Source organism: Heterodontus francisci, chromosome 7, assembly GCF_036365525.1.
Source record: "Heterodontus francisci isolate sHetFra1 chromosome 7, sHetFra1.hap1, whole genome shotgun sequence".
Lineage (NCBI taxonomy): Eukaryota > Metazoa > Chordata > Chondrichthyes > Heterodontiformes > Heterodontidae > Heterodontus > Heterodontus francisci.
In genome coordinates this window covers 115,207,079-115,224,533 of record NC_090377.1, presented here as the reverse complement: position 1 = coordinate 115,224,533, position 17,455 = coordinate 115,207,079, and the positions used below count along the sequence as shown (strand labels likewise).

The window sequence follows — 17,455 nt, the reverse complement described above, 5'->3', positions numbered from 1 at the left end:
CAGACTATTACAGTACTGAAACAGGTCATTGAATCACAGACTTACAGTACTGAAACAGGTCATTGAATCACAGACTGTTACAGTACTGAAACAGGTCATTGAATCATAGACTGTTACAGTACTGAAACAGACCACTGAATCACAGACTGTTACAGTACTGAAACAGGTCATTGAATCACAGACCGTTACAGTACTGAAACAGACCACTGAATCACAGACTGTTACAGTACTGAAACAGGTCATTGAATCACAGACTGTTACAGTACTGAAACAGACCATCGAATCACAGACTGTTACAGTACTGAAACAGACCATCGAATCACAGACTGTTACAGTACAGAAATCCGATCGAATCACAGGCTATTACAGCACAGAAACAGGCCATCGAACCACAGATTGTTACAATGCAGAAGCAGGCCATTGAATCAGTCTGTTACAGAAACAGGCCATTGAATTACAATCTGTTACAGTACAGAAATCTGATCGAATCACAGACTGTTACAGTACAGAAACAGCTCATTGAATCACAGACTATTACAGTACCGAAACAGGCCACTGAATCACAGATTGTTACAGTAAAGAAACAGGCCTTTGAATCACCATTACAGTACAGAAGTTGGCCATCGAATCACAGACTATTACAGTACAGAAGCAGGCCATTGAATCACAGTCTTTTACAGAAACAGGCCTTTGAATCACAGACTGCTCCTGTACAGAAGCAGCTCGTTGAACCACAGTGTGTTACAGTACAGAAACAGGCCATTGAACCACGGATTGTTACAATGCAGAAGCAGGCCATCGAATCACAGACTGTTACCGTACTGAAGCAGGCCATTGAATCACAGTTTGTTATAGTACATAAACAGCTCATCAAGGACCGGAGCAGCGGCTGGCGGACCTGGGAGGAATCGCATCCTGAGTGGGGCATGAGGTCCTTACTTATCTGAGGACCGGAGCAACGGCAGGCGGACCTGAGAGGAATCGCACCCTGAGCGGGACCTGAAAAAGAGAGAGTGGGGCTTGAGGTCCTTACTTATCTGAGGACCGGAGCAACGGCAGGCGGATCTGAGAGGAATCGCACCCTGAGCGGGACCTGAAAAAGAGAGAGTGGGGCTTGAGGTCCTTACTTATCTGAGGACCGGAGCAGCGGCAAGTGGACCTGGGAGGAATCGCATCCTGAGCGGGACCTGAAAAAGAGAGAGTGGGGCTTGAGGCCCTTACTTACTTAAGGACCGGAGCGGCAGTTTCTTTACTCTAACAGACTGTGATTCAGTAGCCTGCTTCTGTACTGTAAGAGTCTGATTCGATGGCCAACTTCTGTACTATAACTGTGATTCAATGGCCTGTTTCTTTAGTCTTTCTGTGCCTCGCGCGCTGAGACTTAAAAGGGGAAAGAAAGACTTACAGTGACATCATGGGAAATCTGCAAGGTGATTGGGTAAGTAACAGCTCATTTAAATAGCTTAAAAAAAGGGGAAATTTTTTTTGAAAAAAACCTCAAGTGAGGTGAGTACTACGAAAGTGTGTTTTTTATATTAGTGTAATTTATTAAGGACTTTAGATTGTAGTGGGTAGTGTTTGGAGTAGAACAAGGCCCCTAGTGTAATTCGTATTTTTTAAAGGGAGTAACTGATTAATCTAAAGGTAAGTCATGGCAGGAGAGCTCACACCCGTGTTATGTTCCTCCTGCACTATGTGGGAAATGAGGGACGTTTCCAGTGTCCCTGACGACCATGTGTGGAGGAAGTGTATCCATCTGCAGCTACTGGCTACCCGCATTACGGAGCTGCGGGTGGATTCACTGTGGAGCATCCGCGATGCTGAGGACGTCGTGGATAGCATGTTTAGCCAGGTGGTCACATCGCAGGTAATGATTGCACAGGCAGAAAAGGGATGGGTGACCACCAGGTGGAGTAGTAGGCGCAGGCAGGTAGTGCAGGAGTCCCCTGTGGCCAACTCCCTCTCAAACAGATATACCACTTGGATACTGTTGGGGGGGAATGGCCTCCCAGGGGAAAGCAGCAACAGCCAAGTTCATGGTACCATGGATGGCTCTGCTGCACAGGAGGGGAGGGAGGAAAAAGACTGGGGGTGCCATAGTGATAGGAGATTCAATTGTAAGGGGAACAGACAGGCATTTCTGTGGCTGCAAATGAGACTCCAGGATGATATGTGGCCTCCCTGGTGCTAGGGTCAAGGATGTCTCAGAGAGGCTGCAGGACATTCTGAAGGGGGAGGGTGAACAGTCAGTGGTCGTGGTACATGTCAGTACCAACGACATAGGTAGAAAAAGGGATGAGGTCATGCAAGATGAATTTAAGGAGTTAGGAGCTAAATTTAAAAAGCAGGACCTCAAAGGTAGTAATCTCAGGATTACTTCCTGTGCCATGTGTTAGTGAGTATTGGAACAGGAGAATAGACCAGACGAATGCATGGCTGGAGAAATGGTGCAGGAGGGAGGCATTTAGATTCCTGGGACATTGAGACCAGTTCTGGGGAAGGTGGGACCTGTACAAGTGGAACGGGTTACACCCAGGCAGGACTGGAACCGATGGTCTCACAGGGGCGTTTGCTAGGGCTGTTGGGGAGGATTTAAACTAGAATGGCAGGGGGATGGGAACCTGAGTGGGGAGACTGAGGAAGAGGAAACAAGGATAGAAACGAAAGACAGTAAACAAAAAGGCAAAAGGGGAAGGCATAGAAATCAAGGGCAATAAAAAAATAGGACCATAGTGCAAAATAATGCTAAGATGACTAAGAATGTTAAAAAGACAAGCCCAAAGGCATTGTGTCTCAATGCGCGGAGTATTTGCAATAAGGTAGGTGAATTAACTGCACAAATAGATGTAAATGGATACGATATAGTTGTAATTACAAAGACATGGCTGCAGGGTGACCAAGGATGGGAACTGAACATCCAGGGGTATTCAATATTTAGGAAGGACAGGCAAAAAAGGAAAGGAGGTGGAGTAGCGTTGTTAATAAAAGAGGAAATCAATACAATAGTGAGGAAGGATATTAGCTCAGTGAATCCTGATGTGTAATCTGTATGGGTGGAACTAAGAAACACCAAGGGGCAGAAAACGTTGGTGGGGGTTGTATATAGACCCCCAAACAGCAGTGGTGATGTAGAGTATGGCATTAAACAAGAAATTAGAGATGCATGCAATAAGGGTGCAACTGTAATTATGGGTGACTTTCATCTACATCTAGATTGGGCAAACCAAATTAGCAATAATACAGTAGAGGAAGAATTTCTGGAGTGCGTAAGTGATGGTTTTTTGCACCAATACGTTGAGGAACCAACTGGAGAACAGGCCATCCTAGACTGGGTATTGTGTAATGAGAAAGGATTAGTTAACAATCCTGTTGTGTGGGGTCCCTTGGGGAAGAGCGACCATAACATGATAGAATTCTTCATTAAGATGGAGAGTGAGAGAGTTGATTCCGAGACTAGGGTCCTGAATCTAAATAAAGGAAACTATGAAGGTATGAGGCACGAGTTGGCTATGATAGATTGGGAGCGTTATTTAAAGGGTTGACAGTAGATAGGCAATGGCTAGCATTTAAAGAGCGCATGGATGAATTACAACAATTGTTCATTCCTGTGTGGCGCAAAAATAAAACCGGAAAGGTGGCTCAACCGTGGCTTGCAAAAGAAATTAGGGATAGTATGAGATCCAAGGAGGAGAAATATAAAATGGCCAGAGCAAGCAGCAAACCTGAGGATTGGGAGCAGTTTAGAATTCAGCAAAGGAGGACAAAGGGATTGATTAAGAAGGGGAAAATAAAGTATGAGAGTAAGCTTGCAGAGAACATAAAAACTGACTGCAAAAGCTTCTATAGATATGTGAAGAGAAAAAGATTAGTGAAGATAAATATGGGTCCCTTACAGTCAAACGGGGGAATTTATAATGGGGAACAAAGAAATGGCAGACCAATTAAATACATACTTTGATTCTGTCTTCACAAAGGAGGACACAAATTACCTCCCAGAAATGTTGGGGAACATAGAGTCTAGTGAGAAGGAGGAACTGTATGAAATCAGTATTAGTAGGGAAATGGTGTTAGGGAAATTGTTGGGATTGAAGGCCGATATATCCCCAGGGCCTGATGATCTACATCCCAGAGTACTTAAGGAAGCAGCCCTTGAAATAGTAGACACATTGCTGGTCATTTTTCAAAATTCTATAGACTCTGGAACAGTTCCAACGGATTGGAGGGTAGCTAATGTGATCCCACTATTTAAAAAAAGGAGGTAGAGAGAAAACAGGGAATTATAGACCGGATAGTCTGACATCAGTTGTGGGGAAAATGCTAGCGTCCATTATAAAAGATGTAATAGCAGAACACTGGGAAAACAATGACATGATTGGACAAAGTCAACATGGATTTATGAAAGACAAATCATGCTTGACAAATCTACTGGAGTTTTTTGACGATGTAACCAGTAGAATAGATAAGGGTGAACCAGTGGATGTGGTGTATTTGGACTTTCAGAAGGCTTTCGATAAGGTCCCACATAAGAGATTAGCGTGCAAAATTAAAGCACATGGGATTGAGGGTAAGGTACTGACATGGATAGAGAACTGGTTGGCAGACAGGAAGCAAACAGTAGGAATAAACGGGTCTTTTTCCGAGTGGCAGGCAGTGACTCGTGGGGTACCGCAGGGATCAGTGCTAGGACCCCAGCTATTCACAATATATATTAATGATATAGATGAGGGAATTAAATGTAATATATCCAAGTTTGCAGAAGGCACAAAGCTGGGTGGGAGTGTGAGCTGTGAGGAGGATGCAGAAAAGGTCCAGTGTGATTTGGACAGATTGAGTGAGTGGGCAAATATATGGCAGATGCAGTATAATGTGGAAAATGTGAGGTTATCCACTTTGGTGGCAAAAACAGAAAAGCAGATTATTATCTGAACGGCGATAGATTGGTAAAGGGGGAGGTGCAGCAGGCAGTTGAAAGTAAGCATGCAGGTGCAGCAGGCAGTTAAGAAGGCAAATGGTATGTTGGCCTTCAGAGCGAGAGGATTTGAGTACAGGAGCAAGGATGTCTTGCTGCAATTGGGTAGGCAGTGGCGTAGTGGTATTCTCGCTGGACTAGTAACCCAGAGACCCAGGGTATTTCTCTGGGGACATGGGTTCGAATCCTACCACAGCAGAAGGTAGAATTTGAATTTAATTAATAAATCTGGAATTAAAAGCTAGTCTAATGATGGCCATGAAACCATTGTCGATTGTTGTAAAAACCCATCTGGTTCACTAATGTCCTTGAGGGAAGGAAATCTGCTGTCCTTACCTGGTCTGGCCTACATGTGACTCCAGACGCACAGCAATGTGGTTGACTCTTACATGCCCTCTGAAATGGCTGAGCAAGCCACTCAGTTGTATCTAACCGCTACGAAGTCAATTAAAAAAAAAAGGAATGAAACCAGACGGACCAACTGCATCGACCTATGCACCGGAAACAACAACGGCAAACCCAGCCCTGTTGACCCTGCAAAGTCCTCCTTACTAACATCTGGGGGCTTGTGCCAAAGTTGGGAGAGCTGTCACACAGACTAGTCAAGCAACAGCCTGACATAGTCATACTCACGGAATCATACCTTACAGACAATGTCCCAGACACTGCCATCACCATCCCCGGGTATGTTCTGTCCCACCGGCAGGACAGACCTACCAGAGGTGGTGACACAGTGGTATACAGTAGGGAGGGAGTTGCCCTGGGAATCCTCAACATCGACTCCGGACCCCATGAAGTCTCATGGCATCAGGTCAAACATGGGCAAGGTAACCTCCTACTGATTACCACCTACCGCCTTCCCTCAGCTGATGACTCAGTACTCCTCCGTGTTGAACACCACTTGGAGGAAGCACTGAGGGTGGCAAGGGCACAAAGTGTACTCTGGGTGGGGGACTTCAATGTCCATCACCAAGAGTGGCTCGGTAGCACCACTACTGACCGAGCTGGCCGAGTCCTAAAGGACATATCTGCTAGACTGGGTCTGCGGCAGGTGGTGAGGGAACCAACGCGAGGGAAAAACATACTTGACCTCGTCCTCACCAACCTGCCTGCCGTAGATGCTTCTGTCCAAGACTGTATTGGTAGGAGTGACCATCGCACAGTCCGTGTGGAGACGAAGTCCCGCCTTCACAATGAGGATACCATCCATCGTGTTGTGTGGCACTACCACCGTACTAAATGGGAGAGATTTCGAACAGATCTAGCAATGCAAAACTGGGCATCCATGAGGCGCTGTGGGTCGTCAGCAGCAGCAGAATTGTATTCAACCACAATTTGTAACCTCATGGCCCGGCATATCCCCCCACTCTACCATTACCATCAAGCCAGGAGACCAACCCTGGTTCGATGAAGAGTGCAGGAGGGCATGCCAGGAGCAGCACCAGGCATACCTCAAAATGAGGCATCAACCTGGTGAAGCTACAACACAGGACTATCTGCGTGCCAAACTGCGTAAACAGCATGCGATAGACAAGAGCTAAGCGATCCCATTACCAATGGATCAGATCTAAGTTCTGCAGTCCTGCCATATCCAGCCGTGAATGGTGGTGGACAATTAAACAACTAACTGGAGGAGGTGGCTCCACAAATATCCCCATCCTCAATGATGGGGGAGCCCAGCACATCAGTGCGAAAGATAAGGCTGAAGCATTTGCAACAATCTTCAGCCAGAAGTGCCGAGTTGATGATCCATCTCAGCCTCCTCCTGAAGTCCCCAGCATCACAGATGCCAGACTTCAGCCAATTCGATTCACTCCGCGTGATATCAAGAAACGACTGAAGGCACTGGATACTGCAAAAGCTATGGGCCCTGACAATATTCTGGCAATAGTACTGAAGATCTGTGCTCCAGAACTTGCCGTGCCCCTAGCCAAGCTGTTCCAGTACAGCTACAACAGTGGCATCTACCCTGCAATTTGGAAAATTGCCCAGGTATGTCCTGTACACAAAAAGTCAACCCGGCCAATTACCGCCCCATCAGCCTACTCTCAATTATCAGTAAAGTGATGGAAGGTGTCATCAACAGTGCCATCAAGCAGCACTTGCTTAGCAATAACCTGCTCAGTGATGCTCAGTTTGGGTTACGCCAGGGCCGCTCAGCTCCTGACCTCATTACAGCCTTGGTTCAAACATGGACAAAAGAACTGAACTCCAGAGGTGAGGTGAGAGTGACTGCCCTTGACATCAAGGCAGCATTTGACCGAGTATGGCATCAAAGAGCCCTAGCAAAACTGAGGTCAATGGAAATCAGGGGGAAAACCCTCCGCTGGCTGGAGTCATACCTAGCGCAAAGGAAGATGGTTGTGATTGTTGGAGGTCAATCATCTGAGCTCCAGGACATCACTGCAGGAGATCCTCAGGGTAGTGTCCTAGGCCCAACCATCTTCAGCTGCTTCATCAATGCCCTACCTTCAATCATAAGGTCAGAAGTGGGGATGTTCGCTGATGATTGCACAATGTTCAGAACCATTCGTGACTCCTCAGATACTGAAGCAGTCTGTGTAGAAATGCAGCAAGAGCTGGACAATATCCAGGCTTGGGCTGATAAGTGGCAAGTAACATTGGCGCCACACAAGTGCCAGGCAATGACCATCTCCAACAAGAGAGAATCTAACCATCTCCCCTTGACATTCAACGGCATTACCATCGCTGAATCCCCCACTATCAACATCCTAGGGGCCACCGTTGACCAGAAACTGAACTGGAATAGCCATATAAATACTGTGGCTACAAGAGCAGGTCAGAGGCTAGGAATGCTGCGGCGAGTAACTCACCACCTGACTCCCCAAAGCCTGTCCACCATCTACAAGGCACAGGTCAGGAGCGTGATGGAATACTCTCCACTTGCCTGGATGGGTGCAGCTCCAACAACACTCAAGAAGCTCGACACCATCCAAGACAAAGCAGCCCGCTTGATTGGCACCCCATCTACATTCACTCCCTCCATCACCGACGCACAGTGGCAGCAGTGTGTACCATCTACAAGATGCACTGCAGCAATGCACCAAGGATCCTTAGACAGCACCTTCCAAACCCGCGACCTCTACCAACTAGAAGGACAAGGGCAGCAAATGCATGGGAACACCACCACCTGCAAGTTCCCCTCCAAGTCACACACCATCCTAACTTGGAACTATATCGCCGTTCCTTCACTGTCGCTGGGTCAAAATCCTGGAACTCCCTTCCTAACAGCACTGTGGGTCTACCTACCCCAAATGGACTGCAGCGGTTCAAGAAGGCAGCTCACCATCACCTTCTCAAGGGCAATTAGGGATGGGCAATAAATGCTGGCCTAGCCAGCGACCCCCACATCCCTGAATGAGTAAAAAAAAATTATACAAGGCCTTGGTGAGACCACATCTGGAGTATTGTGTGCAGTTTTGGTCTCCTTATCTGAAGAAGGATGTTCTTGCTATGGAGGGAGTGCAGCGAAGGTTTACCAGACTGATTCCTGGGATTGCAGGACTGACATGAAGAGAGATTGAGTCGATTAGGCTTGTATTTGCTAGAGTTTAGAAGAATGAGAGGGGATCTCATAGAAACCTGCAAAATTCTAACAGGACTGAACAGACTAGATGCAGGAAGGATGTTCCTGATGGCGGAGGAGTCCAGGACGAGGGGTCACAATCTAAGAATAAGGGGTAAGCCATTTAGGACTGAGATGAGGATGGATTTCTTCACCCAGAGAGTGCTGAACCTGTGGAATTCTCTACCACGGAATGCAGTTGAGGCCAAATCATTAAATATATTCAATAAAGAGATATAGTTCTTAGGGCTAAAGAAATCAAGGGATACGGGGAGAAAGCGGGAACAGGGTACTGAGTTTGGATGATCAGCCATGATATTGAATGGCGGTGCAGGCTCGAAGGGCCGAATGGCCTACTCCTCCTATTTTCTATGTTTCTATCACTTACAGCACAAAAACAGGCCGTCGAATCACAGACTGTTACAGTACAGAAACAGCTCATCGACTCAGTCTGTTACAGCACTGAAACAGACCATCGAATTCCACACTGTTACAGTACTGGGACAGACCATCGAATCACAGTCTATTACAGTGCAGAAACAGACCATCGAATCACAGTCTATTACAGTGCAGAAACAGGCCATTGAACCACAGTCTGTTACAGTACAGAAACAGCTCATCGACTCACAGTCTGTTTCAGCACTGAAACAGGCCATCGAATCCACACTGTTACAGTACTGGGACAGACCATCGAATCAGTCTATTACAGTGCAGAAACAGGCCATTGAATCAAAGTCTGTTGCAGTACAGGAACAGGCCATTGAACCACAGTCTGTTCCCGTACAGAAACAGGCCATAAATCCACAGTCTGTTAACCTCCTGCTGTCGCTCCTCCTGTTTGCATCCACCTGTAGTCTAGAGAGTATGAGGGAATGCATGGTTGAGACCCTGGTTATATCCTGGGTGAATGTGGAAGGCTAAACCCTTTGCTCTCCTTCTCCACCCTGTGGTTTTACCATGTTCACTTCTTGAGGGATATTGAGGAACGCTGTAACTACAGTGTTGAAAGCCCAGGCTCCAGGGACAGGCGGTGAGAGGGGGATATGAACACAGCTATTGAATGAGATCTGAAGGCGACACTTGGCTGAAAGGCTGTTGTCCCTCAGAATACGATTAGGGTCAAAGTTTGAGTTTACAGATATTTCAAATGCTGAGTTGCGAAGCAGCTTCACAAAGGATTCAAGGTCATTGGTTGCTGAGGATTAGACTGCCCCTTGACTGAGAGAGGCTGATTGTCCTGACAGAGATTACAGGAGTCTGTGCTAAGAGGTTGACTGCCAGTGCCATAACCTGGAAACCAGCCCAGGTCTCAGTCTCTCAAACAGAGAAGCTGCTCTGTAGGGTACAAAACCTGCTCTGAGCTACATTACTCTCAAAATGTCCACAGCATGCACTGGGGGATAACACAAGACAAAGCATTATTCACATTGTTGCTAATGAACAGCCTGCAAGCCATCCTGCTCCATATAACGCACCTCAGCAAGTCAAACTGTACATTGCTCCATGTCCCTGCACACCAAGTTGTCATTCCAGACTCCTCAACCAGCTGCTGCTGATAACCTTTCACCCTACATGCGAAAAGGAGTCTGCATTTATATAGCGTCTTTCACAACCTCAGGACATCCCGAAGCCTTTACAGCCAATGAAATACTTTTGAAGCGTGACCAGTGTTATGTAGGAGATGCGGCAGCCAATTTACCCACAGCAAGATCCCACAAACAGCAATGAGATAAACAACTGGATGTTCTCTGCTAATGATGTTGATTGAGAGATAAATATTGGTTATGACACCAGGGAGAATTTCCTTGCTATTCTTCGAAATAGTGCCATGGGATCTCTTGTGTCCACCTGAGAGGGCAGACGGGGCCTCAGTTTATCGGCTCATCCAAAGGCAGCATCTCTTGCAGTGCAGCACTCCCTCAGTGATGTGTCAGCCTGGATTATGTTCCCAAGTCCCTGGAGTGTGACACATGTCCATATCACTCTGACTCAGAAGCGAGAGTGTTACCACTGAGCCACAGTTGACATCCAAAACAGTGAACAGGGAAACTTTGAAGAAATGTTCAAACAGTGAATGCTTTATCTCAAGAGACTACTAACGCAGAGATGAACATCAATTTAAAGTCTGTTAGCTAAGTATTTGAAAAGGAAAAACAATAAACCCAGCATCACATCCTTGGTTTTACATCAGTGCCTCTGTAAAATCTCTCGAATCTCATTGTGTTAGCAATGGTACCCTCACCCAGTCATCTGGCAGTTGTATCAGGTGTCACCATAGGTGCCAACATCTCACTGTGAGTGGTGTCACCACAGCTTCAGACTGGAACAGTTTCACAGCTGGTGCCTGACTCAGAATTAACATGAAGCATTTATTTTCCTGAGCTGAATTAGCCATAATGTTCCTGCTTTAAGTCGCAGTGTAGGCACTGTTACTGCTTTTATCACTGACCAGCATGAACTGTCCAACTCTCTCTAATTGGTGGTTGATCTGCACTGGCTGTGGTTGTATGATTGTTTGGGTACAGTCAGCCTTCAATGAGTCACTCGTTTAGTAATACTGCGCATTGACTGTTCTCTCTGTCATTCACCTTCATTCCCTTTCTCTCTCGTTCACTCCCACACACTTTTTCTATAACATTCTCTTATTTTCACTATTTCGTTCTCTCCCTCTCTCCCCTGTGTGTCATTCTCTTTGCATCTCCCTCCTCTGCACCTTGTTTATTCTTCAGTGTGCGCTTTCCCAGTTGACCTGGGCTGGGTTTGGGTGTCAGTGTGAAGGTTCAGGTTGAGCTAGATTGGGTTTGGGTGTCTGTAATCTCCAGGTGCATTCACTGTTTTCACACTGTTATGGCAGATGTGATCAACCTCATGATTCATAGAGGAAACAGCGGAGCAGTAAGACTGGTTTCTGGAGCTTGTTGCTATTCTGCAGTCAATTCAAGCCCTGTCAAACCTTTTTTAATAATGAAAAGTGACATGTGTTAAATGAAATTGTTTTAGTGTGAAATGGGAGCTAGTAACACATTCATTTTATTTTTCTCGCAGGAGATAGTCGATAGAGATGGAAACAATAAAGTCCTGTCTTTCACAATCCCGTCACTGTCCAAGCCATCAGTATATCATGAGGTGAGTTGCCTTCATATGGAGCCATGATTCACCTTGCTCTATATCCCTCAGGTTTCTGGAATGTGGGATCGTGCTATTAATGCAACAGCTTTATCTTTGGTGAGATTTTTTGAAACTTGGTGAATGGCTTCTCTGGGAAGGTAACGAATGAACAGCCCCTCTGTTATTCAGCTGTGCTGACCACAAGGCCTCGATCAGTCCCAGGGTGAGCAAACCTCCGTCAGGGCATTTGCGGAAGAGAGTTCTAAACTTCTACCATCCTTTGCATGTAGAAGCGTTTGCTAATTTCATTCCTGAGAGCTCTGGCTCTAATGTTTAGACTATCTCCCCTAGTCCTAGACTCCCCAACCAGTGGGAATAGTTTCTCTCTCTCTCTACCCTATCGGATCCCATGAATATCTTTAAAACTTTGATCAAAACTTGTGGTACAATAGCTCTGCAAGATAGCAAAGGTCATCGACAGGACAGGAACGCAATATGACTTAATGCAGTGTCAAACAATGGGGACAATTCAAAGCAGAGAAACAATCTGCAGCAATGGAACTTGAACCACCATTTGATAAGAATGTTGAGATCAAGATAAGATATTACCTTCTAATAAGAGGTATGGACCAACAACAACCCAATAGGTGTGCTACACAAACTTCAGCACACTACTTATTTTATGTGGTGGATAGCCTAGAAATTATGCTGTGTGATATTATATAAATAGCTGCTTATATGTTTGTATGAAATTTAGATGTCAGTACATTTGTACTGCTCTCTATTCCTGAGCCAGAGGTGTTAGGTTCAAGCCTCACTCGAGTGATGAGCATGCATTCTAGGCTGAACCTCCCAGTGAAATACTGAGGGAGTGCTGAACTGTTGGAGGTGCTGTCTTTCGGATCAGACGTTAAATCGAGGCCCTGTCTGCCCCCTCAGCTGGACGTAGAAGATCCCGTGGCATTATTTTGAAGCAGAGTTGGGGTAGAGGTTCTCCTCGGTGTCCTGGCCAATATTTATCCCTCAGCCAACATCGTTAGAAACAAATGATCGGGTCGTTACCTTATTGAAGTTTGTGGGATCTTACTGTGTACAAATTTGCTGCTGTGTTTCGTACATTACGACAGGGACTACACTTCAAAAGTACTTCATTGGCTGTAAAGTGCTTTGGGGCAGACTGAAGTCATGAAAGGTGCTATATAAATGCAAGTTCTTTTTATTCCACTGCAGCATTAGTCAGGTACATGCCCTCGTAGTCGATCATGACTGCGTGTTTCTGGCAGTGATTGAGCGGTTCTTGGATCTTGACCAGATTTCTTTCTACCAGTGGTTTGTTTAATTTGGATCAGGAGGCCATGGGGCCTCCCCACTCCATAATTGTCTGCCCGTTCACCAGTTCGACTTTAAACGGCACCTTGCAGTTCAGGGTTGTTCACTGAGCCCTTTGCTTTTCTAATGAGCAAACACAGTGTGTTGGCTGGACACGTCAGCTGTTTACCCAGCGTATCACACATCAGGGATACCCAGAAGCTGAGCAGAGGCCTGTACGATGGCTATTACTGGAAGGAAGCCCAATTTTTTGGTGAAAGGTCATTCCCGCCCCTCCACAGCTGCTTTCTGCAGGTTTCAGTTTCGTTCAGTGCAGGTGACTTATCATTGACAGATTATCCTGGCTGTTGGCTTTGCTGACAGATGATGATTCCTCCACCTGCCTCCGCTATCCTGCTGGGTTAGAGCACTGCAGGGTTTGGAACAGCCTGAAAAATTCCCCATCTTGTTCGGGTCTTTACATTCCAAACAGGTAACATCCTTTATATATGGACTCCCACCCTGCCATCCCCTCGAGTGTTTGAAGTTTTATCCTCCATATCGTCTGTGATTCCTTCTGTGCACCTTCTTACCATTTAAGGAACATATCCTTCTTGAATTTTTTTTTCTGTCCCCATGCGAAGCACTTGCATTTCTCTACTTCGAATTCATCTGCCATCTTAGTATTGAATCTTATCAGCGTCACACGTGTGTAGAGTTTACTTGTAACCAGGAGATGACTATAAACCTCCCAACTAACAGCTGCCCCCCACCACCTCCCCTCCCCCGGAGGGAAGTACATTGGCCACCCCCCCACCCACTACCCCCAAACAACCAATGGTAAAGAGTTCATGCCTCACTGGACTCTGCAGCCTACTTGGGTATCGCCTGCTTTTGTGGACTAAGTTAATGAAAAAGGAAAGAACTTGCATTGCTATAGCACCTTTCATGTCCTGAGGCCTTCCAAAGCACTTTGCAGCCAATCAGTTATTTTTGAACTATGGTCACTGGTGTTTTGTGATGTAATGCACCAGTTTGCCCAAAGCAAGCTTCTGTAAACAGCATCGAGATGAAAGATTATTAATCTGTTTTTGTGGTGTTGGCTGAGGGACAGATATTGGTCAGTACGCCAGGGAGAACTCCTCTGCTCTTCAGTTAGTGCTGTGGGATCTTTTACATCCATCTGAGAGAGCAGACGGGCTCAGGTGAACTGGCACCTCCAGTCGAAATTACGGACTCAAGTCTCTGGAGTGGGACTTGAAGCCATGACCTTCTGACTCAGATGAGAGTGTGGACACTGAGTGAGGGCAGGTTTGGACCTGGGAGCACCGCTGCCCTCAGTTGAATAACCTGGCTATTTGCTATCCGGACTCACACAAGTCGTTAAGCTATGACTCCACAAGAATCCGCCTTCAGAAGAGGAGGAACCAGCATGAGGCTGTGAGTGTTTATTTTCATTCTTGGGATGTGGGCTTTGCTGGAAGAAGGCCAGAATTAGTTGCCCATCCCTAATTTCCCTGAGAAGGTTTGATACAACTGAGTGGTTCGATAGGCTACTTCAGAGGGCAGTGAAAAGTCAACCATGTTGGTGTGGGATTGGAGTCACCTATAACCCAGTCCTCATAAGGACAGCAGATTTCCTTCTCTAAAGGACATTAGTGAACCAGTTGGGTGTTTAAGACAATCCAGTAGTTTCGTGGTCACCTTACAGGGACTGTCTTTTTATTTCCATATTTTTTAAAATGGAATTCAAATTCTCAAATTGTCCTGATGGGATTTGAACTCGCTTTCCCTGGATGATTATTCCAGTGACGATCAGTACCTGAGCTTAGCCAAATATGTGAAAGACTCTCTCTTTGTGTTAATGCAGCCTTCGAGTATCGGCTCCATGGCCCTGACAGAAGGAGCACTTAGCCAGCACGACCTAATCCGAGTGGTGTACAGTGACCTTCACCCTCAGAGGGAGAACTTCACAGCACAGAACCGGTAAGTGAAGCTGCCCCCCCTCCATCTGTCTGTCTGGGCCTGCGTCCCTGTGTTTTGACACTGATTGTGTATTCAGCTTGTGTCCTAACTTCGGTTTCCTTGATCTTATTTTTCTTACCCTATTTACTCACTGTGCTCTCCGCGCCTCCCCCGCTGCTCTCTATGCAACCCCCCCCCCCTCCCCCCCAACTCTTACCACTCCCCCAGGCTGTCCTAGGGCACACAGTGCCCTAGTGTTTCACAGCATGAGATAGTCGGTCCCGCAGCTGGTCTGTCTAGTGTCTGTGTGCAGCTTAATTTCCACCCGCTCATTATTAAAAAAGCTACTAAACATTGGTTTTTGTTCAGGAAAATGGGTAAGCTGGCTTACTGTGCTGCTCAGCCTCTGTTCATTACCCCCACCTCTTCATTTCCCATACCAGCCAAAGGGGGCCAGGCAGGTGTGGTAGAATTGCCAGAGTGCAAATTGTATGGTTGCATTGTGATAGTTAATATGCCCTTTGCCCGCTGGTGTTTTGCTCCACAAATGCGCAATGGCACGTGGCCAGGTTCCTACAGTCTTGATGTAACTGGCTCTGGGAGGTAGTGAAGCAGTAGTGTCATATAAGATATGAGAGACGAGGTCCAGGAGCCTGTTGAAGGGATGCTTCATTGCGTGAGTGACCTTATATTTATGACACCAGGTAGTTTATACAGATTATGTAAAGTGTGACGTGCGTGTGTGTCTGTGTTTTCCAGGTTTGAAGTGCTGAGTTTCCTCATGTTGTGCTATAATTCTGCAGTGGTCTCCATGCCCAACTCTTCCTACCGTTCCCTGTGTAATGTGTGTTCAAGGTAAGTGATGCAAGTTGTACTTTTCGAAGCACTAATAGTGGGCATTAAGGTTTATTTTGAAGCTTATTGTTTAAGTGTTTTTAAAATGTGTCATTTAGTTGCGGGGATATAGTGCAGGGTGGGGGTGGCACCATGGCACAGTGCAGGGTGGGGGTGGCACCATGGCACAGTGCAGTACTATGGTTCGCAGTGTAATGCAGTACTGGGAGGTGCTCACGTGTGGCCCCACACTCTGATAGGTGCAGCCAGACAGAGAGAGAGGGAGAGGAGCGTACAATTGGGAAGTTGAGTCATACCTTTAAACACAATGGGAGAATAACAGGAGAGAAATCAAAGACATAGCCTTAGATGTGACTGGGGTTCAAGGGCTGGATGTGAAGTAGTGTCGTGCTGCACCAAAGCATTCTGTACCCATGGGCATCAGAAAAAGCAGAGGCTGAAGCTCTCGCCTCAATAAACAGAAGCTGCAGAAAGCTGTAGAAAGTTGGAAAATAGAATAAACAGTATCTTATCTTGTTTTACCTTTTAAAGAAAGACAGACTTGCATTTATATAGCACCTTTTATCACCGCAGGACCTTTGTCAGGCAAACCCCCCACCTGCCAAGACTTCTTTCGCCACATGGACAGTTAAACTTAAAATTGCAAGCCCCTGACTGAAAAGTCATTTGCATAGTAACAGATAGTGTTGGAACAATGGTGACCCAATCGTTGCTTCCCCAGTACACAGAAGTAGTGGTCAGACCAGTTTTAGTCACATGACTAACTGGCTGTTGCAGAGGCTGGAACTGAGAGTTTTCAATTGGAGAAAACAGGATTTGAACTCCGAAAGCTCCTGGTTTTAGAACATCTCTCCCCTGTCTGCTCTCATCTCACTCACACCAGCTACGGAAACCATTGAAGACACGAGAACCTCAAAGAGGGAAAAGTCTCCTACGTTGAACAAGGTTCAAGAAGAATACTGGGCCCCAATGAAAAGTAAGAGCTGCTGACAATCAAAGACTCTACAGCGAGCTGGAACCACAGAAACAGTAACCAGAAACCCCCTTCAGAGATTGCCTCAAACCTTTCACCTTATATTTCCCTCTCCTCTTTTCTGCCCCTATGTGCATGTGTATCGCATGTGCATGCTAGCGCGGGCGCATCGTATATCTGTAGGCGTTAACCATATTAGAGTTTAAGTTTAAGGTTTAATACATTTCATCATTCTCCTTTAAACCTGAGAAAACCTGGTGTGTTGGTTCCTTTGCCTTATAATTGCAAAGTTGTGAACAAGGATTCACAAAAGGGGCGGGGGGGGGGGGGCCGCTAAAAACATAGTGTGTTTAAAAATAAAGCCCTGTTACAATAAGACCAGGTAAAGACCGCAAAAGATCCCTAGACACATTTCTCACCTAGTCATAACAGAAATTTGGGTGCGAGCGTCCAGTATTTTTCCCATAGACAAATGAGTAAAATTGGAAGTGGGAAGCCAAATTGTTCCCAATAAAAAAGAGGAAAAAATCAATTCAGGTTCTCTTGTGGTTGTGCGTGATTGAATACTAACACGTCTGCAACTGAAGCGAGTAGCTCTCCAAGCCAGGGTGAAGTAACTTGGGATAGGTTAAAAACACTGTCTATGGAGTAGTTGAGGAAAATGTCTGAATAGTGTGGGATCACTGTACGT

At 46.1% G+C, this 17,455-nt stretch overlaps 1 protein-coding gene across 3 annotated transcripts in view; it reads left to right on the top strand.

The window, feature by feature from the left end:
- The window catches only part of LOC137372248 (hyccin 2-like), a 58,554-nt gene that overhangs the window by 27,018 nt on the left and 14,081 nt on the right, over positions 1 to 17,455 (top strand). For all 3 annotated transcript variants that reach the window (XM_068035934.1, XM_068035935.1, XM_068035933.1), the window contains exons 5-7: positions 11,601 to 11,681; positions 14,842 to 14,957; positions 15,696 to 15,791. In XM_068035934.1, coding sequence (XP_067892035.1) covers positions 11,601 to 11,681; positions 14,842 to 14,957; positions 15,696 to 15,791 — 293 coding nt within the window. The remainder of the gene's footprint in view (positions 1 to 11,600; positions 11,682 to 14,841; positions 14,958 to 15,695; positions 15,792 to 17,455) is intronic.